This window comes from Coregonus clupeaformis, chromosome 38 (genome assembly GCF_020615455.1).
Source record: "Coregonus clupeaformis isolate EN_2021a chromosome 38, ASM2061545v1, whole genome shotgun sequence".
NCBI lineage: Eukaryota > Metazoa > Chordata > Actinopteri > Salmoniformes > Salmonidae > Coregonus > Coregonus clupeaformis.
Genome location: NC_059229.1, coordinates 4,099,057 through 4,122,349, shown reverse-complemented (window position 1 = coordinate 4,122,349; position 23,293 = coordinate 4,099,057). Strand labels below are relative to the sequence as shown.

Here is a 23,293-nt window from a genome sequence, read left to right as displayed (position 1 = left end):
ATGCTGTGATTTTGCCTGATTGTTATATAGTTTTGTACATTTTTAACTAAATGAAAAACAAATCTGACTTCTCTAGACCCTTCCTCCCGACAGCAAAGATAATCTATTATATTGGCAAGATATTGGACTGTCTGCTCTAACGATGGGAATAAAATGTCCTCAAAAGGTGGAAGGCAGGAGGGACGAGGCGGGATTAGCCAATGAGAGGGCAGATATGCATGTGAACAACAGACAACTCCGATATTAAATGTTTTTTTTATCAGTGCCACTGGCGTCCACTTATCAGTAAATTCGTAACAATCTAAACATTACGAAAACTTTAATTCGATCAAATAAGCCTCACTTAGCAAATTAGCAATTCAATTTCATGCTGACCATGATAATTCGAACTCACAACCATCCACCCACCCTACTTTCGTTTTTGCCTTAAGTAACCATCTGTTTTATGTAACAATACCACACGTAACATATCAAAACTATTTGAGTATCCCGATTGTAGATTATGAGACCAGGCTGCGCGGGCAGTCAGATATTTTTGTTGTCCCGCAGATTATTTTGAAATTGTCGTCTTTCTGCTTTGTGTGGATTAGGCCAGGCCTACCTATTGTACTAAAATGACATCTTTGTCGCATTATTCACCCTCAGAATTCGCTGCTTCAAATTATCTAGCCTACTTCTCCTCTCAATTGAGTGCGCGAGATCAAGTGCGCCTAGTATATAGGTGTGGTCTCAATTAAATAGAGTAGGCTGCCTATGCATGGGGTGGAGAAGCATGGGGCAGTTATCTTCCCAAGGAAATGTATTTCCTAAATATGATTAGGCTATAGTTTACTACATTGCCTAGAAATACATATTGATCATATGTCTCCGTCTGAAAATCGTCCCACTCCTAAAAGGTAACGTTAGGCTATAAAACGTAGCTCTAGTGAAAGTACGAGTCTCTCCAACTCAGCTCTCTTCAAACTATTTCGAGCCTATTGGCTGATATAGCCCAGTAATACCGATAGCTTTATATAAATGGGCCACTTAAGAATCTCTGTTAATTTAACCAATTTAATTAGGTTATTTTTGGAATTTTGATATAGGGGGAAAATCAACCAATCATTCAACCTTATTCCAAGCTCAAGCTCATTTGTTCAATTCTGCAGATTGTTTGAAATCTGAAGAATAAAAAAAACGTGTTTTCGCGAAAGATTGAGATGCGGGACATTTTCCTTCTCTGTCTCTTTAACAAACCCAGCTAGGTGTGGTTTCCTGCTTCTTCAAATGTTTTTGCTGTCACAGACGCTTTCTTTTCCCCAACTAGGTTATGCCAAAACCACGCCCCGTTATTCAGAGAGGCGTTCTACTACGCTCCCATTGGCTAGCGTTTGTTGGCTCCCGACAACCGTTGCCTCACAGCCTGTTGAGAGACATGGATGAACACACACCCCTGAGAGACAGTTACCTTCCAAGGTAACGATGGAAAGTGTCATTTAACAATTAGCTGCCTACCGTACTGCAGGCCTATTATTAACATGTTTGGTAACATTTGCCCATGTATTTTTTTTTTTTCAGAGTTTCAATGATCAGCTAAATTAACCTAGGCTACTTAACTTTACTAGCTTGGTATTTAAAGTTGTTATATTATCATTAGTAGTCTATTATCAGGTAAAATGCTTACTATTCATAATTTCTCAAATATTTATTAGCTAATCATTTCTATAAAATTGTTTAAGTTGCTCTGACTATAGCACACAACACATCAAGTTACATTGTTTTCCTATTTAGAGTTGGCAACCCCCTGGGTACAAATATAATATTTGTTCACTTGTGGAGATACCTACTCAGAGAGACCACTCAACTTTTGAATTGAGCCTACGCCTAGGAGTGAATTCTGTTGAGGAGTTACATGAGTGGCTTCTAAAGACTAGAGACACTGGAGTGACATGGAGGCTCAGCGTAACAAGACCCAGGAAAGGACATACAAGGTATTGATTGAAGTGGGTCAAATGATATTTCGTCAATGGGATAGAGCAAATGTTAGGCATGCAGACTGTCAGATAATAAATACAATACCCCTTCTGTTTAGGCTGGTTACAGGTGCCAACACAAGATTTACAGTAGATCTTCATGAATGAATACAGGAAAAGTATTGTATTCACTTGTATTCTGTTTGGGTTATCGTTTTCTACTGTTGTTTCAAAATAATGCTATATGGTGTTGTCATCCATATTGAGTGCAGTTGAACCATCCAAATATACAACCTTCATTGCGCATTGTACCTTAGTAGTCGTATCTTAGTAGTTTCTATGTTCACTTGCAGACATGGCCACCTGCTTGGAGGAACAAACGGAGTGCCTCTGACCAACAGCCTGTGCCCAGTGACAATGATGAGGGTAAGTGAACTGTACTTCTAAGCAGTTCACATTCAGTACTGCCATTATTTTGACAGTGACACATTTTCTGTAATTTCAGTTGTCTGTCCCCTAACAATGTGATGAATTCCTAGAATTTTACATTGCACCAAAACGATATGTTTGTTTATTTTACAGACATATCCTCTGAATTATCACCAACTGACCTGGTTGCTGGAATGCTGGATGACCTCAACAGGCTGAGTATCGATGACATCTTTAGTGAAGCACTGGTGGCAATGGCGATGCAATTTAATGCAATTAAAGGCAGTCCATCAAGGCTTGTGTCAGCCATCCATTGCTTTGGGAAGTCTCACATCAGCACAGCGGACAACAGCGCAGCAGCACTCCGAAGAGCTGCCAGACGACCAGGCCCTATGATTCCCTGTCAGCCTACAGCTGTTGCCTGTCGTTCCACCAAGGCTGGTACAAAACGGCGTCTCACGACTGGACGACCAAAAAGCCAGAACAGTGGCTCTTGTGGGGATCTAGTTTCTCAGAACTGGATCTGGATGTGATGAATAGCTTAGAAGGAATGCATTGGTGATTAAAACATAGAAGGTTTGTACTGTACTGATATAAATTGTTTCACATAACAAGCTGTGATTCATGTGAGGAACGTTAGGGGCTAGGATGAGATAAGAACTTGTGTCTCAAAATACTAGACTACACTGCTTCTTTGTGATCTGTGAACCGTCCAAGGACATGGGTACTGCAAAAAAGTGCTGACTCCACAGGTTGTTATGATAACAATTTATGCCTGGTAACAGTGTGCAACAGTGGAGCGCCAAGGGGCTGGGACCAGCCGGTGCGCCAACGGATTGGCTGAGTAAGTCTAAACCACGCTCAGTCTCTACTCTGATAGGCCCAGCAGGGAGCGGGAACTATCTCTGTCAGAGTATTTTAAGGAGAACTCATAACAATGGATTAGTTCTCTGAGTGCCCTGCGTGGTATTTCAGTGGACCCGTATATACGAACCTTCATACTTATCATACATACATTTTGCATATAATAAATTTAGCTTGGATTGAATATCTCTTGATTATGTTTGATTCTTATTCCAATACCAGATTTGAATTACGCAATTTCTAACACTCTGAGCACCCATACTGTTCACATGCTAAAAGTAAAAGGCCATCAGAAATTAGACATCACAAGTTGTCTGACTCAGTGTATGCAAATAGTTCTCACCCAAAGTGAATAAAGCACATGTGAAGTAAAATGATGTTCCCTTTGAAGTTCCTACTGTCTCAATCAAAGACAAAATGCTCAAGGGGAGTGGTTAGCCACTGGCATAGAAAAAAATATGTATGTATTAAGGATTTAGGCAAATGTTATTATTCAGTGACTGAAATATTTTTCAATCTTGAAATACAAGGCAAATGTTAATCAGTGACAGAAATTTCGCGCTACATGATATTTACTTCCGGACTTGGAGAGCGCTCAAAGCGTTGTAGAACGCCCCTCTGAATAACGGGGCGTGGTTTTGGCTTAACTGCGTTGGGGAAAAGAAAGACGTGTCACAGACACAAAGCCACTTCCCGAAGTTCCACTGACACTACTCTGAGAAAAGCTAACTTCTGTAAACAAAAAGGTAAGAATCTTCCTTCAATAAACACTGACATATATTGACTTGGAAGGTATCTTATAGTAGGCCTAATATTCATCTTGGTTTACTATTTATGTTTAGAAGATATAGCCTCGTTATTGTTATGTAATTTTATTGTTACTTTTTATTTAATTTTTTACTTTAGTTTAATTAGTCAATATTTTCTTAATTCTATTTCTTGAACTGCATTGTTGGTTAAGGGCTTGTAAGTAAGTATTTCACGGTAAGGTCTACACCAGTAGTATTCTGCGCAAGTGACAAATACGATTTGATTTGATAAAAGAGGAAGTCAGGTGATTCAATGATTTCATCACCAGATGAATATGAGGCCTAATCACTGTTTGAGAAAGAAAGAAAAAACACAAAAACAAGTGTTTAAGTGATCAATGGACAGTATTCTACAGTATACTACAACATTATATTGTAAGCACTACACGATTGAAGGGATACTACAGTGTAGAGTTTAGGATTCTATAGTATACTACAGTTTACTACAGTATTCTATAGTAAACTGTAGTATTTTTTATGAGAGAGACAGACAGACAGACAGACAGACAGAGAGTATGGGTAATTTTCCAGTACATATGTTATGAAATGATAAGGGTAAAACAGAAGAAACATGATTGTCAAAGGGGAGGGGAAACCCCACCTAGAGAGATAATACTTGGACTTTGGAAGCAAATAGTGCAGTGGCACTAAAATACGTTCTCATTTACATAAAGTGGAGTGACTATGTATGTTGTGTAAGCATGAAAATGTATAAAAGGAGAGCTCAGAGTCAGGATAAACAGTTGCTCCATGGACCAGCTTGGCTTGTTACTTTGTAATAAAGTCTATACTGAATTCACAAGCTCTGGTTTCTGAGAGATATTAATGAACTAATATTTCTACCACAAGAGAGCGATACAGACAGAGAGACAGGTCCTGGAATCTGTTCTGCTCTGGGAATGATTATTTTGCCTACCACAATAATGAAGAGACTGTTATACCTGCTCTGTCCTCGTGCCGCCCACCCCCCAGAGTAGGAGTGTTTCTAGACTGGCTGGTCGGCACTCTGTCCTTCTACAAGGTCTACTCTGACACAATGACCCACCTGCACACATTCCAGACCACATTCACTGAGACCCTCTACCCAGGGTTTAGGTGGATGTGGCTGGGTTATTCTCCAGTGTCCCTGTGCCAGGTAGAGTAGTCTCCTGTGTCCTGGAGGAACACCTGAGTCTCCATGGTAACACAGTCACACTCCTGTTCTAACCTTGTGTTGGTGAACACATAATTGGAGAGGAAGTACAAAACCAACGACGCTAGACAGAGAGGAATTTGCTTAAGCAAAAGGCAGTTTATTAAAACAGAGATAGCTGGTACTGTTCAAGCTACATGCATGGACCCAACCAATTGCCTCTTAAGGAGACAGTTGAGAAGGGCCATTAAAAAGAGTTTACAGCATTACTTTATAGAATGTAACATAAAGGAAGGGGTCCTTCTTCTAGTCCCTTGATTGGTTCCCGAGGCGTAGGAGGCGGGTCTGCTCTGTCCAGAGCAGATGCCCCATTGGTGCACGGCAGAGTCCTCTGCCCTTGGCACCCGACCAGTAGAAGGGGAGTTGAGAATGAGTGTGCGTCCACAGTGAGATGTGTGTGTGTGTGTGTGTGTGTGTGTGTGTGTGTGTGTCTCAAGGGAAACTCGTGGGGAGCAACAAGTGATTGTGGCCTGTGGCGTGGGTGTTGTCCTTGGCCACCTGGTGACAAGATATGGTCCTCTGTCCATTGTTCTTGCATAGGAACAGCATTTATTGAAAACAAGCTCCTGACCCTAATAGGTCTTGCACAACATCTTACACAACATATATTCAGATCAATCTATAACAGTTTATATTTACTACGACACTTGCCTGAAATCCAGAACCTTTTTTGCTAACATTCCACTCGTTGTACTCTGTGTCATGCCAGACAAGGAGTTAAATAATAACTTAAACAGACCCAGGCTAGTTCTAACCCAACCATGTGACATGATGGGATGTTGTTGACAGTGATCATGACTTTAGGTATGGACACTAACCATGTTTCCATCCACATTTTTTAATGCGAGTAAAGTCATACCGTCTAAAAAAAAAAAATAACACAACAGCTGTCATGGAAAGAGGACGTTTCGGTTCAATTTGATAAATGCCGACAGAGAATTTGTTCGTTCAACGTGGTGGGATCTTTTTGCGTCAGTAAAATTAATTAAGCGAGAAATGGCGATGGAAATGCCTTTATACGCAAATATTAATATAATAACAATCATATTGCAGTTAACTTTGATTCATGCGATGATATGGTGTGTGTGGTCCTCTCACTAGGACTCGGGAAAGCACGCCGTTTTATTAGGCTACAGATGAAATAACTTAGGAATTTCAAAGGGTGGTGAAAGTGAAATGTGATTTTGATGCTCCTTTTCAATAAATATCTAGGGTCTGGTTCTGGTGACATGATGACTGCCGTTTGACAAATGAACATATTCTCGCTCTTATCCATAATAATCTCATCATGTATACCAGCCTACCTGCACTGTGTCTGCAAGATGTTGGCTAGAGCGCATGTGCCAAAAACGAAGTTTAAAACTACCGGTCGATTTGAAAATGCGATGGAAACACATCGAACTTTAGATTTTTATTCGGTACATGAAAATGTAAGCATCACGCGCTGATTTTTAAAATACATTTGGTGGAAACATACTACTGGTGGGATAATGCGCCTGTTTTCTAAACCGTCAATTAACAGTGAATGTGTGGTAAATCTTTTGGTTGAAACTCAACACTGTAAAAATGTTTTATCAATGACCCTGTAGTTACTAAAGGCAGAGGGAGATGTGTGTATTCATGCGAGAGAGAGAGGGTGTGGCCGTAGAGGCGTGATAATGAAGCACAATTCACAAACACAAAGTGAGTAGATACTCACGTGACAAAGACACACCACGCTACAGAGAAACGTAAACTTCTCCTACCAGAAAGGTACTAACGTATAATTAATTGTATATAGATGTGGGGGGGTTTGTACGGTTAAGTACGTATTTGCTGAACAAAACTGTTAATGATCACAGGTGGTTATGGTGGAACAGCAAAATAAGTGTACTTGACAATTTTATCAACTCAAATTGATTTGAAATACATTATAAAAGACAGATATGACTTCTACGGTCCTGCAAAAGTATTTTGTAAATCATTTGTTATACTGGTTTAGGACACCTGTTGCTGTATCCACCATTGAAATCCTACCCAATGCTGCTGACATTCCTGGCATGATGTAATTAGATTGTGTGTGTCTGGGCAGATACAGTACCTGTCTTCAGGCCAAGTGAAGGGATGACACACCTACATGAACTTTCCTCTTCTTTCCTGACCTGGATTGTAGCAGTTGCTGGGGTTGTGGAGTAACACTGTAAGTAGAGTGACGAAGTGGCACGCACTGCCATGTCAGGTCAGGGTTCACTGCCGAGATACATGGCCTAGAGCAGTATCCTAGCATTGCGATAGCCAGCATATGGTTGTTTAAATATTTTAGAAATATGTTTTAATGAAACATAAATCAACAAACATTTGCCAAGTAGCCCTTGCAAGATTACCCAACACTATTTATTTTCCCAACACACAACCAGACATGCCAGGAAGTGTACCCAGGCCTTCCATTTACTAGATTTCACTATCCTATATGCTATTCACAAGGCCACGCCCAGTGTTAAGATAATAATGACTTAAGTGGACAGATATGGAAGTGATAATGCTGACATGTAAGCAGTGTTATGAAAGAAACAATGAAAGTTTGTTTAGAACTAAATTAAAACATTTTATATTCTTTTTACAACATGTGCACACAGCTTGGACAAAACTTGGACACACCTGGCAGGTAAGCTACACAGTTTATTTATTTTATTTTTCACCTTTATTTAACCAGGTAAGCCAGTTGAGAACAAGTTCTCATTTACAACTGCGACCTGGCCAAGATAAAGCAAAGCAGTGCGATTAAAAACAACAACACAGAGTTACATATGGGGTAAACAAAACATAAAGTCAAAAATACCACAGAAAATATATATACAGTGTGTGCAAATGTAGCAAGTTATGGAGGTAAGGCAATAAATAGGCTATAGTGCAAAATAATTACAATTAGTATAAACACTAGAATGACAGATGTGCAAGAGATTATGTGCAAATAGAGATACTGGGGTGCAAATGAGCAAAATAAATAACAATATAGGGATGAGGTAGTTGGGTGGGCTAATTTCAGATGGGCTGTGCACAGGTGCAGTGATCCGTAAGGTGCTCTGACAACTGATGCTTAAAGTTAGTGAGGGAGATAAGAGTCTCCAGCTTCAGAGATTTTTGCAATTCGTTCCAGTCATTGGCAGCAGATAACTGGAAGGAGTTTTACCATAGAACAGTCCAGGGTACAGGGTTTGACCTCTCTCTCACTCTCTCTCTATAACATTTGCCTCTTTTTCCCTATCATGGTTTGAAAAATGTAGCCTATGTAATGCACGACTTGCCATGTGAAACTGTAGCCTATGTAATGCACGACTTGCCATGTGAAACTGTAGCCTATGTAATGCACGACTTGCCATGTGAAACTGTAGCCTATGTAATGCACGACTTGCCATGTGAAACTGTAGCCTATGTAATGCACGACTTGCCTTTTGTGGGAAAGCCTCACCTGATCCTAACACAGTGGTTTTCAAACCTCCTCGGGGACCCCCAGCCATTACATGTATTTTAACTATTTCAGAGATAGCACACCTGATTCAACTTGTCAACTAATCATCAAGCCCTTGACTAGGTTAATCAGGTGAGCTAGTTCAGGACTACAACACAGTTGTGAAACGTCTGGGGGTCCCTGAGGAGAGGTTTGAGAACCACTGTACTAACAAGTCCTCATCTTTGTATCGCCGGACAGGTGCTTCCTGTGATAGCAAAGGGCATGCCGTGCCTTAACAGCTAGGATCATCTCTTCAATAAACAAAGTGCTTGGCTTATGAATACTGCCATAGAAATATTGACAAAATGCCAGATGAAAACAGCACACCAAGAGTTGGCCACAGAAGTCGTGCATCGCCTAAAACCAGGGAGGAACAGTTTCCTGATACAAAGGAGAAAAATGGACTATTATTTTGCAACGCTTGCAACTGTGTACTTGACCACATAAAGAAGCAATCAATAGACAAACATCTGGCTTCAGCCCGTCATTTAGCAAAGAAGAAAGCTAAGAATGAGGGCAAAGAATTGGCCAATGACATTCAACCAGAGTATCCTAACACAGTTTGGAGTGAAGACGTTCTCCGTTGCAAAACATGCAAACGTGCTCTTGACCACACATGGAAACCATCAGTGAGCAGACACCTGACAGCCTGTAAAAGGAAATCTGAAAATAAGGATGACAGGAAACCCGAAAGGAAAAGGTCCTCTTCACGTGTGAGTCACCTTAAGATATTCCATTAAATCTCTGTATGAATAACCCTTATGGGAAAAAACAAATGCATTTCATGTGATCACGTGTGATCTTATGTAAAGTTAATGTGACAGCATAAATCAACATGTGATAACATGAAACTACATATGAACCTGCAATGTGAAAACATGTTATTCTCCTCATGTGAAAAGGTGGTGCTAACGTGTGAACTCTATATTGAATACATGTGAACATGTGGTTTTACGTGTGAACAACCGACCTCACGTCTCATTTTTTTTTTGTAAGGGAAGTAATTAAATGGTATGGTGGTTTTAATGTAAGTGGTACGCTATTCAGCTAAAATAGTGTACAAATCTTTAATTAATGACAACATTTGACATGATCACTTAGTACTGACTTTTCAGTATGACCCCACCTGGGATTTGAACTCACAACCTCTGGATTCGCAGTATGTTGATTTTTCTGCTGCGCCGCAAAGTCTGAAGCATTCTCAGAAGTCCCCTACACCAGGGTTCTCCAACTGGGTTGGACATCAAAGACTGTAAAAACACCAGGAAATTAGCTCCAAGGGATTTTAATTTAAGAAATCTGTTCCCAAGTATTCCCATGCATAATAAAGACACGTGATTGTGTACAAATGTAAGCAAGGTTTGAAATTATTATGTTTTAGTCAAACATATCTGTTTGCGCTTCTTGCAGTCAATTCGTAATCTACAAATGATTTGTAATTATAAACTGGGTGGTTCAAGCCCTGAATGCTGATTGGCTGACAGCCGTGGTATATCAGACCGTATTTTGAAAATATTTGTACTGCTATAATTACGTTGGTAACCAGTTTATAATAGCAATAAGGCACCTCGGGGGGTTTGTGGTATATGGCCAATATACCACGGCTAAGGGCTGTATCATAAGAACAACCCTTAGCCGTGGTATATTGGCCATATACAACACCCCCTCGGGCCTTATTGCTTAATTATGTTCTGACCATCCGCTCAAGAAAAAATCATCCCGCGGCTGAATCTAGTTGATGATCCCTGCTCTACACATTCATAACCTCTGCACTTAGCAAAGAGTGCCATCTGCACTGCTGTTTTAGTTATCAGTTAATCTGACTACAACGTGGTCTCAGAGCATTTCATATTATTCTGTACAGTAAATCCGGGACACTCCATTTAGTATGATATGTTACGTTTTGTATGGTATGTATTAATTTGTGGAGGTCCATCATCCATTTCGTATGATCTGTTACGAATTCCAATTCGTATGATCTGTTACGAATTCCAATTCATACAATATGTTACGAATTTGCAAAACGTATGATATGTTATGAATTCTAATTTGTTGTTGCTAACGTTAGCTAGGTGGCTAATGCTAACGTTTGCTAGCTGGCTAAGGCTAACTAGGCTAGGGGTCAAGGTTAGGTTTAAGTTTAGGGTTAAGGTTAGGCTAAAGGGTTAAGGTTAGGGGAAGGGTTAGGGTTACATGCTAAGTAGTTGCTAATTAGCTAAAATGCTAATGTTGTCCGTGATGAGATTTGAACAACCAATCTTTGGGTTGCTAGACATTTGCGTTATATGAGTTTTCTGTATAGTTGTCTAATGTTCCTGGGCCATATTATTCTGTTTTAATGTAACTCCTGAATCACTATGATAAATGTAATCGTTTTTTTTATTGAGTATATTATACAAAGCTGAGATTTACTTTGAAGTCCAAAGTTTAAGAATACAGATGAAATCAGTCATTGACACGACGTAGTGGCATAGCAGGAGATCAGAATGCCGTGAACCAAGAGGTTGTGTTCAAATCCCATGTGAGGACATGTTGAATAATAGTTACTGTATAAATAAACATAAACAATGTAATCATATATGTCAAAGTGTGTCAAATATGTACGTTGAAAACAGTGTAGCTATTTCGTGACGTTTGCAGGGCATCATGTGAAAATGTTTATTTACATGTGAAAGGATATGTGATCACATGTAAAAATCCACTTGTGAAATATCATCACGTGAAATGTTCCAAAATCACATGGTGATCACATGTGAATTGTGAATTTTCTTGTGAAATATCATCACATGTGAAGTGTTTCACATGATTTCACATAATAAAATACAATTTACATTTGAAAAACGTGACAATTTCACATGAACTCATGTGTTTTTTCAGTAAGGGAAGTCACATACAGAAATTAATACAAAAGCCAGTTACAGTCATTTCACATTTTCTAATTAGTACTGCAAATTCATGATGAGCTGTTTCTGAAACTAAAATACTTTAATATAATAATCCATAGAGTAATTATACAGCCAAAATCAATGTTAGCAAATGTACCTTTACATGCAACCTCATCTGACACAGAATTACAGTAACTCTTTGCTGTAGTTACAGGGGCATGGAAAGCATCTTGTATTGGACACAGATGAGGATGCTGAACCTATGGAAACTGCACAGCAATCCAGTAACCCAACTACAAGTAACCACTGTTCAGAGACATTTAGACAAGTTAGAGGCAGTAATGGGTCTTCAATTATTAAATTATACAGTTACAAAATGTGTAAAATAATATGAGTATATATGGTGTATATATTACAGTCCTAAGTCAGGGTGTGCTCCAGAAAATTGTAACTCCTCCTCCTTCAACCATTTTGTATCATAATGCTCTCTGTCCCCTTGGTAGGAGGTGACCATGTTCAGGAGGCAGTAGGAGAACACAGAGCAGCTCCTCTCTCGTTCCCAACCCCTCCCTCTCTCCTAAACCCCACTCCCAAACACTCTTCTCTTCAGCCCTCCCCTCAACTTCCCTCTACATCTTCTCAATCTATCTGCCCCTTGACAGAAAGGTAAGACATATTAATACATTACATCATATACCATTCCTGTTAACATGATTCTTTCCTGTTATGCTGTGTGACCTCTCTAAGACTCTTTACCAGCACAGCACACATTCATAAGTCTAACAACTCTGGAACACCGTGTAACAAAACTACATTTTCTGTTCGCCTCACAAACACAAAACCCTTTTTTACATGTTTTGTCATTTTTCAGACCGACCCGGTCTCTTGATCTGAGTGAGACAGAGAAGAGAAGAGGTAAAGCTGTGTGTCTAAACTGAGATGATATTCTGGCGATTTTTCTCCTCATACTGTAAAGTAACTGTTTGCCATAACCCATCTCTCTAAACCCTTGACTGAAGTCTTTCTTCCCTTCTACAGAGGAGGACTACGATGTAAAGACAAGGAGCACTCAGAGGAGAGATGAGCATGGCAATGTCAACAGTGAAGCAACATCCTTTGACCAAAGGTAAGACCAAAGGTAACTTTCACATGTGGAAATCTAATATGTATTTTCACATGTGAAAAACTTTAAAATGTTGGCACGTGTAGTTTCATGGTATCACATGTTGAAGTTTATCATCCCAATGTTGTCACAATTATGTTTTCACCTGAGATTCAGTGTAATACTTAATGTCAAAGTTGTCTATGTGTTGTAGTATCAGGTTGAGGACACAGGGAGTGGTGTTACCAGTGTTACCTCCCTCTCTGTCTCTCTCTCTCTCTGTGAACAGACCAGCCTCCAGTCACCAGCCTACCATCACAGCTCAGAATGAAAGCATTGTAAATGCCCCAGTGTTCTACCACTGCAATGCAAGACGCATCACTGTGCAGGTTCTGAACAAAGGTGAATAATTCTTAAAATAGCTGTGATAAGTACAAAAACAAAAAAAAATACTCACTTCAAATGAGGCTTCTGTAGTCTAGGGGCCAGATTTATACCAGGTGAAGAGTTTACAATTGGTTCAAAGTGTGCAGTTTTTTGTTTGTTTTCAGCTTGTTATTATAGAAGAGAATGTTCTCAGTTACTTAAATGGGCAACCTGCGATTGCTACATACATTTTTATAAATTCAAATTAATGATATAAACCCTTTTATTCTTGAAGAATATAACTTATAAATGCCTTGTGAGCTTAGTGTAACTGTCCCTGGCAACCCAAAATATACGCTTGTTTTACTCCATTGTTCGTAAACAAACACTGCCTCAAAGAATTGTTACAATTATAGTTTTGATCTCATGGCTGATCAGTCCTTGCATCCATAGCTCTCCTCTGTCTATGAATTTGAGAGTAGTTACATTTCTCCAGCCCCATCTCTCAGCTGTTTACCAAAAACAGTGGCTGGATGTCCACTTTGTTGATGTTTGAACTGCAAATTGCCCCTTTACCTGAGAGGTATCCTACGTACCTGGTTTGAGGAGTTAGCGGGGTAACTTTGGTCAATTCTGAGTTCTACCAAAAACAGTGGCTGGATGTCCACTTTGTTGATGTTTGAACTACAGATTGCCCCTTTACCTGAGAGGTATCCTACGTACCTGGTTTGAGGAGTTAGCGGGGTAACTTTGGTCAATTCTGAGTTCAACGTAGTATAACCACTCACCTTTTAGCCTGGTACATTTCTATGGCAACGAATCTTTCAGAACTAACCTGCTTCGGGGCTAGGCTAACTCACGGCTAACTACACATACGCTGAATGAAATGACTGAGCCACGAGTTGAGGACCAATTAAATTAGATTCCCTCCCTCTTGTAAAGATTGCATCATCATCCTTTCTATTTGAGGAAGACGACTGATTAAATATTTTATTAATCAAATGTTTTTTGTGTTAAAAAATAGTCAAATTATAATATACCTATCACATTATGTAGTAATGACAGAATGCAGTTGAAACTTCACGCACAGTACAAATGTTGTATGACTTAATACAATTATTTTATTGATAAGAGTGGAGAAAAAGTTCCTTGTGCATTGATAAGCATACCAAAGACGGCATTAACAATAAATAATAAGACAAAGACTGCGTTTCTAAAATAATCTTTCACACCGTAGCCTGCTGAATTTGCAAGATAACTTTTCTTTCATTTTGATTTCGACACAAATGAAAATGTGACACTGACTCACCCATGGATTGATGGTTTCAACATTGTCTCAATGAAGAGTTCGGCTTTCAACCAGACACATGACACATGCACGTGTAGTTACAAGCCTGCTAGAGTTAGCGACAGCCGGATGAGCAGTATCCACCGTCGTAGTACGGATGAAGCTGAGCTGGAATGTGAAGCTAATTGAAGCTGGTTAGCTTTAGAAAAACATGAGTAGATCTAGCTTGCTTCGTATGATACCCGTCTAGTTAAATGTAGGCAAAATTTGTGGAGAACGACTGCCCCTTCTCATTGAAGCCATGAAGTTCAAGTCCGACGCGGTACTGCAGGCATTGTTTGCAGAAAACAGGATCCCCCATTATAGTGAATGGGGAAATGGCAATCTTAGTGTAAGTGAATAAATAAATTGAAGACAATCATGGAACCAACAATCTATTATTTTAAAATCGCAAACAGAATAAGTTATAAGGATAATTTTGTTGCTAATGGCCGCCTGCAGTATGCCGGTTGGCCTTCAAATTGAGATACTCCATGAGAGGGGGCAGCACTGAGCTACGCCTGCAACGTCACTTCCTGGAGTAGCTCAAACTGCGCCAGAGACGGAAGAGGAAGCGAGACAGACCACTCCCTGTTTTTTTGTGGGGGGGTTTGGTTCAATGAAACCCAATGAACTAAGTAGACCAGACCCAGCTACTATCTATGTCTATGGGAGACACACCCAGTTAAGTGTAGTTGACCATGTTTTTCAATGGTAGAAGGCCTCAGTGAACTATCTTCATTTATCCAGCATCTTTGACTGCGCATGTTATGTTTCCATGAGACGCCATTTTAACCCGACTTCCTTGGCTTCAAATGCGCCGTTGAGTCTTTACATACAGTACTAGTCAAAACTTTGGACACACCTACTCATTCAAGGGTTTTTCTTTAATTGTACTATTTTCTACATTGTAGAATAATAGTGAAGACATCAAAACTATGAAATAACACATATGGAATCATGTAGTTACCAAAAAAGTGTTAAACAAATCAAAATATATTTTATATTTGAGATTCTTAAAAATAGCCACCCTTTGCCTTGATGACAGCTTTGCACACTCTTGGCATTCTCTAAAACCAGCTTTACCTGGAATGCTTTTCCAACAGTCTTGAAGGAGTTCCCACATATGCTGAGCACTTGTTGACTGCTTTTCCTTCACTCTGCGGTCAAACTCATCCAAAACCATCTCAATTGGGTTGAGGTCGGGGGATTGTGGAGACCAGGTCATCTGATGCAGCACTACATCACTCTCCTTCTTGGTCAAATAACCCTTAGCCTGAAGGTGTGTTGGATCATTGTCCTGTTGAAAAACAAATGATAGTCCCACTAAGAGCAAACCAGATGGGATGGCGTATTGCTGCAGAATGGTGTGGTAGCCATGCTGGTTAAGTATGCCTTGAATTCTAAATAAATCACAGACCCTGTCACCAGCAAAGCACCATCACACCTCCTCCTCCATGCTTCACAGTGGGAACCACACATGCGGAGAGCATCCGTTCAGCTACTCTGCGTCTCACAAAGACACAGCGGTTGGAACCAAAAATCTAAAATTTGGACTCATCAGACCAAAGGACAGATTTCCACCGGTCTAATGTCCATTGCTTGTGTTTCTTGGTCCAAGCAAGTCTCTTCTTATTGGTGTCCTTTAGTCGTGGTTTCTTTGCAGCAATTCGACCATGAAGGCCTGATTCACGCAGTCTCCTCTGAACAGTTGATGTTGAGATGTGTCTGTTACTTGAACTCTGTGAAGCATTTAATTTCTGAGGCTGGTAACTCTAATGAACTTATCCTCTGTAGCAGAGGTAACTCTGGGTCTTCCTTTCCTGTGGCGATCCTCATGAGAGCCAGTTTCATCATAGCGCTTGATGGTTTTTGCGACTGCACATGAAGAAACTTTAAAAGTTCTTGAAATTTTCCAGATTGACTGACCTTCATGTCTTAAAGTAATGATGGACTGTCATTTCTCTTAGCTTATTTGAGCTGTTCTTGCCATAATATGGACTTGGTCTTTTACCAAATAGGGCAATCTTCTGTATACCACCCCTACCTTGTTACAACACAACTGATTGGCTCAAACGCATTAAGAAGGAAAGAAATTACACAAATTAACTTTTAACAAGGCACACCTGTTAATTGAAATGCATTCCAGGTGACTACCTCATGAAGCTGGTTGAGAGAATGCCAAGAGTATGCAAAGCTGTCATCAAGGCAAAGGGTGTCTACTTTGAAGAATCTCAAATATAAAATATAATTTGATTTGTTTAACACTTTTGTGTTTACTATGTGATTCCATATGTGTTATTTAATAGTTTTGATGTCTTCACTATTATTCTACAAAGTAGAAAATAGTAAAAATAAAGAAAAACCCTGGAATGAGTAGGTGTGTCCAAACTTTTGAATGGTACTGTAGGAATGAATGGTGTCATGTGATCGATGGCTTTGTCCATTTCTTATATACAGTCATTGAGGTCGGGGGTATGAATAAAAATCAGAATATTTAGCGTTGTAATTTGAAACGATTTTATGTTAAAGTGGGCCAATTTATAAGTTGGCCGTAAGTGATATTTTTTTTAAAATCATTAGTACATTAATTTGTTTCATAAGGTTTTACAGAGTTGTTTGTGATCACATGAGCAAAATAAATTCAGTTAGACAGTTTTATTGTTACAATAGCTTCCATGCCACATCCAAGTGATTGGTTAATGATTGGTATACATGTTTGAATCCTAAGCAACATTCTCTTTGTTATTTATGCAGAGTGCCTACCACAGGCCCAACAAACCAGTCTCACACATCAAGGGTAAGAAAACATATATTTTTTACTAGCTATTTATTTACATATCAGAAATGTTAAAAGAGCATATTGGGGGGAAAAACACTGGAGCAAATTTAAATTGAAATGTGTTCAGTATGTACACAGCTTAGTCAAAGTATCTTTCCTTATCAATATTAATCTGTGATAGAAGTAATGATATGCTGGCGGAACAGGAATTTAGGGTTCTGTTTAATAAAGATGGATGAACAGACAGATGCTCACGCCTGATTCTTGTAATGATAGCTAGCCTGATTCTTGTAATGATAGCTAGCTTAACATTGCATCAATGGACAATTGGAATCAATGCGCTGACAAGGATTATTGCATTTACATTTTAGTCATTTAGCAGACGCTCTCATCCAGACAGAGTGAATTACAGTATCTAAGAGTTCAGACAGACCTCGACGACGAACGGTTTAAAGCAGCAGGTAGCCATTCTGTCGCCTCTGACCAGAATATTGTCAGTCATTTTCTATTGATTTCCTGATCATTCTACATGTATCAGCTCAAACAGCCACTGTTCTTCTCCACCCATCAGGTGATCGCTAACACAGTACAGCCACTCACTGCTTTTAGCCGTTCATTGTCGTGTCTAAGTCCCCTTTTATACTTAAGACTTAATAATAAAGCTGTAAGTCCCCTTTTATACCTGAAACCTAATAATAACATAAAATCAGATTACAGTGATCTGGGCATGTTGAATCTGGCCTACACCTGGCATTACAGTATTTTGTTTGTGTCAACACTGCTCGGATTTTGCTGGAATGTTTATTATTAACGTTACTGCCACAAATGTATAGTTACCCCCCCCTTTCAAATTCAGTGAGGCAGAATGTTGCTAGGCTTTAGCAAACATCCTAATTGTCCCAAATGTGTTCACACCATATAATGGACAGAAGGCATCCTTTTTTGTGTCCTGGAGGTTGCCATTCAATAGCCTGGATATCAATAAACTGCCAACACACAGGCATGCACACAAACAAACATTGCAGTCCTGCTTAAAGGCACTTTTCAAAAGTCTTTCTACAGCCAAGTCTCTCTACATACCAAGTCTCTCTATATACCAAGTCTCTCTCTACAGTCAGCTCACTGTGTCTGCCAGATCCCTTTCACAGTCTGTCTTAAAGGGATAGTGCGACATTTTGGCTAGCTGTTACTATAGACATCCAGTCATTGTGCTAAAGCTATTAGCAATGGCTCCAGAAACGACCTTCAACTTCCTTCAAACTGCACAGAGACACTAAAATGTTATCTATGAGTTCATCTGACTCTGGGTAAGTAGAAAAAAGGGCTTAGTTGCCAAAATGTCGCACTATCCCTTTAAGCCTTCCGTCCTCCACAACTGTCAACTCAGGGTTTTGCGTCCTCATATGTGCACTTACCTTGAAAAGTACAAAGGACACATGTTAATACCAGATATAAACAGGGCCAGTCACTGATGTTGTATTTCTATAATTGTAGGCATGCAGCAGATCATGTCTCAACAGTCATAAAGAAACACAAAGCAGAACTGCTGGAGAAATATAAACATGTTTCTGAGGGTATTGGAAAAGAAAGGGACCCAGAACTATTCAACAAGATCTACACAGAGCTCTACATCACAACTGGAGAGAGTGAAAGAGTCAATAGTGAACATGAAGTGTCGCAGCTTGAGGATACATCCCAGCTAAAAGCAGACACAATCAACTGCAATGACATCTTCAAACCCTTACTTGGAAAAGAGAAAGGAGAAGAGAGACCCATCAAAACTGTGCTGACGAAGGGCATCGCTGGCATCGGAAAAACATTCTCTGTGCAGAAGTTCATCCTCGACTGGGCAGAAGGAAAAGCCAATAAGGATATAGATTTTATCTATGTCCTTCCTTTCAGGGAGCTGAATTTGATCCAAAGATCTGACAGTGTTCATAGTCTTCTGAGAAGCTTCCATCCTGTTCTCAAAGAACTTGATGGTCTGCTATATGATACCTATAAAGTAATGATCATCTTTGATGGTCTTGATGAATGCAGATTTCAATTGGATTTCAAGAATAACGAGACTTTGTTTAAAATAACAGATGAACAATCAGTGGATGTGTTGTTAACCAACATCATCAAGAGAAATCTGCTTCCTAAAGCTCTCCTCTGGATAACCTCCAGACCAGCAGCAGCCAATCAGATCCCCTGTAAGCACATCGACCAGGTGACAGTAGTACGAGGGTTCAATGATGAACAGAAAGAAGAGTACTTCAGGAAGAAAGTCAAGGATGAGAAGCTGGCCAGAAGTATAATCTCACATGTGACCATGTCAAGGAGTCTTCACATCATGTGCCAAATACCCATCTTCTGTTGGATTGCTGCCATGATTCTTGGAGAAATGCTCAGCAAAAAAGTCAGTGGAGTCCCTAAAACTCTGACTGCCATGTACACACACTTGTTAGTCACCTTGACTGACTTGAAGGGCCAGACGAATCACACAAATCCACAGAATGTCTTGAAACAAAACAGATTGTTAATTTTAAAACTTGGGCGCCTGGCCTTTAATCATCTGGGGGAGGTTCAAATGTTTTATGAAAAAGACCTGGTAGAATGTGGCATCACTGATGAGGAACGGAAAGGATCTCTATACTCTGCAATGTTCACAAAAATCTTAAAAAGAGAGAATGTGATTTATAGTAACACTGTGTACTATTTTGTCCACCTAACCATCCAGGAGTTTTTTGCATCTCTTTTTGTGTTTCATTGTTTCATAAGCAATGAAATGAATGATCTGAAGTCTTTCATCAATGTCAAGTTCAGAGGTCGGCCTAAAGTGCATACTTTCCTAGAAAGAGTGGTGAATAAAGCTTCACAAAGTGAGAATGGACATCTGGACCTCTTAGTCCGCTTCCTTCATGGCTTCTTATTGGAGTCCAATCAACGGCTTCTGGAAGGCCTACTGACAAGGTCGAAGAATGCTGAAGCAATGTCCGAAAGTGTTGAGGAAATTAGGAAATACCTCAAGTACATGCCAACACAGGACATCTCTCCTGAAAGATGCATTAACCTGTTTCACTGTTTGATTGAAATGGGAGACAAGTCATTGAATAAAGACATTCAAGCATACCTCTCACATAAGGATAAAAAGAAAAGTTCAGTTAAACTCACAGCAGATCACTGCTCAGCGTTGGCCTCTGTGCTTCTAAAGTCAGGGGAGGAACTAGATGAGATTGACCTGAGGAAATACAAAGCATCATGGGACAAGCGTAATAGACTGGTCCCAGCTGTGAGATGCTGCAGAAAGGCTTTGTGAGTATTTTTGTGAAATACATATCAATATAATAAATTATACTTCCACAATCAAATGTGACATTTGATTTTAGCCTTGGGATTCAAATGGATATGTAAATATTTTTTGTTCAATTAATTATATTGTTGGGGTTATTTTGTTATGTTTTGGGGATATTATATTATGTTATTTCATGGTGGTTAGTTTATTTTGAATGGTTAGTTTATTTTGAATGGCATGACTGTGAAATAGAATGTTTTGAACTGTTATTGTACAGTTATTCTATTCAGGATTAAATATTTATTTTGTTGTTTCATTATTTTTCAGACTTGCTGGCTGTATACTCACAAATGAGACTTGTGAAACAGTGGCCGATGCACTAAGATCCGCAAATTCACCCTTGAAAGAACTGGACCTGAGTCAAAATGACCTGCAGGATTCAGGAGTGAAGCTGCTCTCTGCTGGACTGGGGGATCCACACTGCAAACTAGAAATACTGAGGTGTGACAAATTGTTTGTTTGTTCTCACATTTTGAGGCCTACTTTGTTTACTGTCATACAACATGTTATTTGTGATTACATTAATTATTTAGGCTAAATCAATATATTACAAGGTTTAGATTGATAAGTAAGTTAGTCTATCCAGCTATCTAAAAAAAATGTTAGCTGACATGCGCTAATTGAGTGATTGACATTGACTGACATAGCAAGAGTAAAACTGCTGATGCAACAAACCACATTTAGAAATTCCATCTTGTGTATTCTACTATTCATACTCTCAAGTTGACACCCCGACTGAGTTCCGTCCACGGTGCCCAAAGTGACCACTTACTGTATGTCGCTTATTGGTAGGGCCGGCCCTGGTAAACACATGTTATTGGTAGGGCCGGCCCTGGTAAACACATGTTATTGGTAGGGCCGGCCCTGGTAAACACATGTTATTGGTAGGGCCGGCCCTGGTAAACACATGTTATTGGTAGGGCCGGCCCTGGTAAACACATGTTATTGGTAGGGCCGGCCCTGGTAAACACATGTTATTGGTAGGGCCGGCCCTGGTAAACACATGTTATTGATAGGGCCGGCCCTGGTAAACACATGTTATTGGTAGGGCCGGCCCTGGTAAACACATGTTATTGGTAGGGCCGGCCCTGGTAAACACATGTTATTGGTAGGGCCGGCCCTGGTAAACACATGTTATTGGTAGGGCCGGCCCTGGTAAACACATCTTCGTAAAGGAAAGCAGACAACATCAAGTTTCGAGTTTTAATGTCACATGCACAAGTACAGTGAAATGCCTTTCTTGCTAACTCAAAACCCAAAAATGCAATAATTAATAACAATGTAATACTAGAAATAACAAGGTAGAAGAAAATCACACGAGAAATAAGAAGAACACAGTAAAGTTAGTAAGCATACTATATACAGTTGAAGTCGGTTTAAATACACTTAGGTTGGAGTCATTAAAACTCGTTTTTTCAACCACTCCACAAATTTCTTGTTAACAAACTATAGTTTTGGCAAGTCGGTTAGGACATCTACTTTGTGCATGACACAAGTAGTTTTTCCAACAATTGTTTACAGACAGATTATTTTACTTATAATTCACTGTATCACAATTCCAGAGGCTCAGAAGTTTACATACACTAAGTTGACTGTGCCTTTAAACAGCTTGGAAAATTCCAGAAAATAATGTCATGGCTTTAGAAGCTTCTGATAGGCTAATTGACATAATTTGAGTCAATTGGAGGTGTACCTGTGGATGTATTTCAAGGCCTACCTTCAAACTCAGGCTCTTTGCTTGACGTCATGGGAAAATCAAAAGAAATCAGCCAAGACCTCAGAAAAAAAATTGTAGACCTCCACAAGTCTGGTTCATCCTTGGGAGCAATTTCCAAATGCCTGAAGGTACTACGTTCATCTGTACAAACAATAGTATGCAAGTATAAACACCCTGGGACCACGCAGCTGTCATACCGCTCCTAGAGATGAACGTACTTTGGTGCGAAAAGTGCAAATCAATCCCAGAACAACAGCAAAGGACCTTGTGAAGATGCTGGAGGAAACAGGTACAAAAGTATGTATATCCACAGTAAAACGAGTCCTATATCGACATAACCTGAAAGGCCGCTCAGCAAGGAAGAAGCCACTGCTCCAAAACCGCCATAAAAAAAGCCAGACTATGGTTTGCAACTGTACATGGGGACAAAGATCGTACTTTTTGGATAAATGTCCTCTGGTCTGATGAAACAAAAATATAACTGTTTGGCCATAATGACCATCGTTATGTTTGGAGGAAAAAGGGGGACGCTTGCAAGCCGAAGAACATCATCCCAACCGTGAAGCACGGGGGTGGCAGCCTCATGCTGTGGGGTTGCTTTGCTGCAGGAGGGTCAGGTGCACATCACAAAATAGATGGAATCATGAGGAAGAAAAATTATGTGGATACATTGAAGCAACATCTCAAGACATCAGTCTTGAAGTTAAAGGTTGGTCGCAAATGGGTCTTCCAAATGGACAATGACCCCAAGCATACTTCCAAAGCTGTGGCAAAATGGCTTAAGGACAACAAAGTCAAGGTATTGGAGTGGCCATCACAAAGCCCTGACCTCAATCCTATAGACAATTTGTGGGAAGTATTGAAAAAGCGTGTGCGAGCAAGGAGGCCTACAAACCTGACGCAGTTACACCAGTTCTGTCAGGAGGAATGGGCCAAAACTCACCCAACTTATTGTGGAAGGCTACCCGAAACGTTTGACCCAAGTTAAACAATTTAAAGGCAATGCTACCAAATACTAATTGAGTGTATGTGAACTTCTGA

The 23,293-nt window shown here is 39.8% G+C and overlaps 1 protein-coding gene across 1 annotated transcript in view; it reads left to right on the top strand.

Annotated features, from left to right (window-relative positions):
• The first annotated feature begins 3,918 nt into the window (after positions 1–3,918).
• Positions 3,919–23,293, top strand: part of LOC121533071 (NACHT, LRR and PYD domains-containing protein 12-like) — a 33,356-nt gene continuing 13,981 nt past the window's right edge. Inside the window, 12 exon segments of the mRNA XM_045211729.1 lie at positions 3,919–3,991; positions 7,318–7,425; positions 7,862–7,890; positions 8,935–9,449; positions 11,830–11,920; positions 12,125–12,287; positions 12,493–12,536; positions 12,660–12,747; positions 13,013–13,125; positions 17,174–17,216; positions 18,693–20,495; positions 20,803–20,976. Of these exon segments, the coding sequence (XP_045067664.1) occupies positions 9,042–9,449; positions 11,830–11,920; positions 12,125–12,287; positions 12,493–12,536; positions 12,660–12,747; positions 13,013–13,125; positions 17,174–17,216; positions 18,693–20,495; positions 20,803–20,976 (2,927 nt within the window). The 5' untranslated portion in view covers positions 3,919–3,991; positions 7,318–7,425; positions 7,862–7,890; positions 8,935–9,041.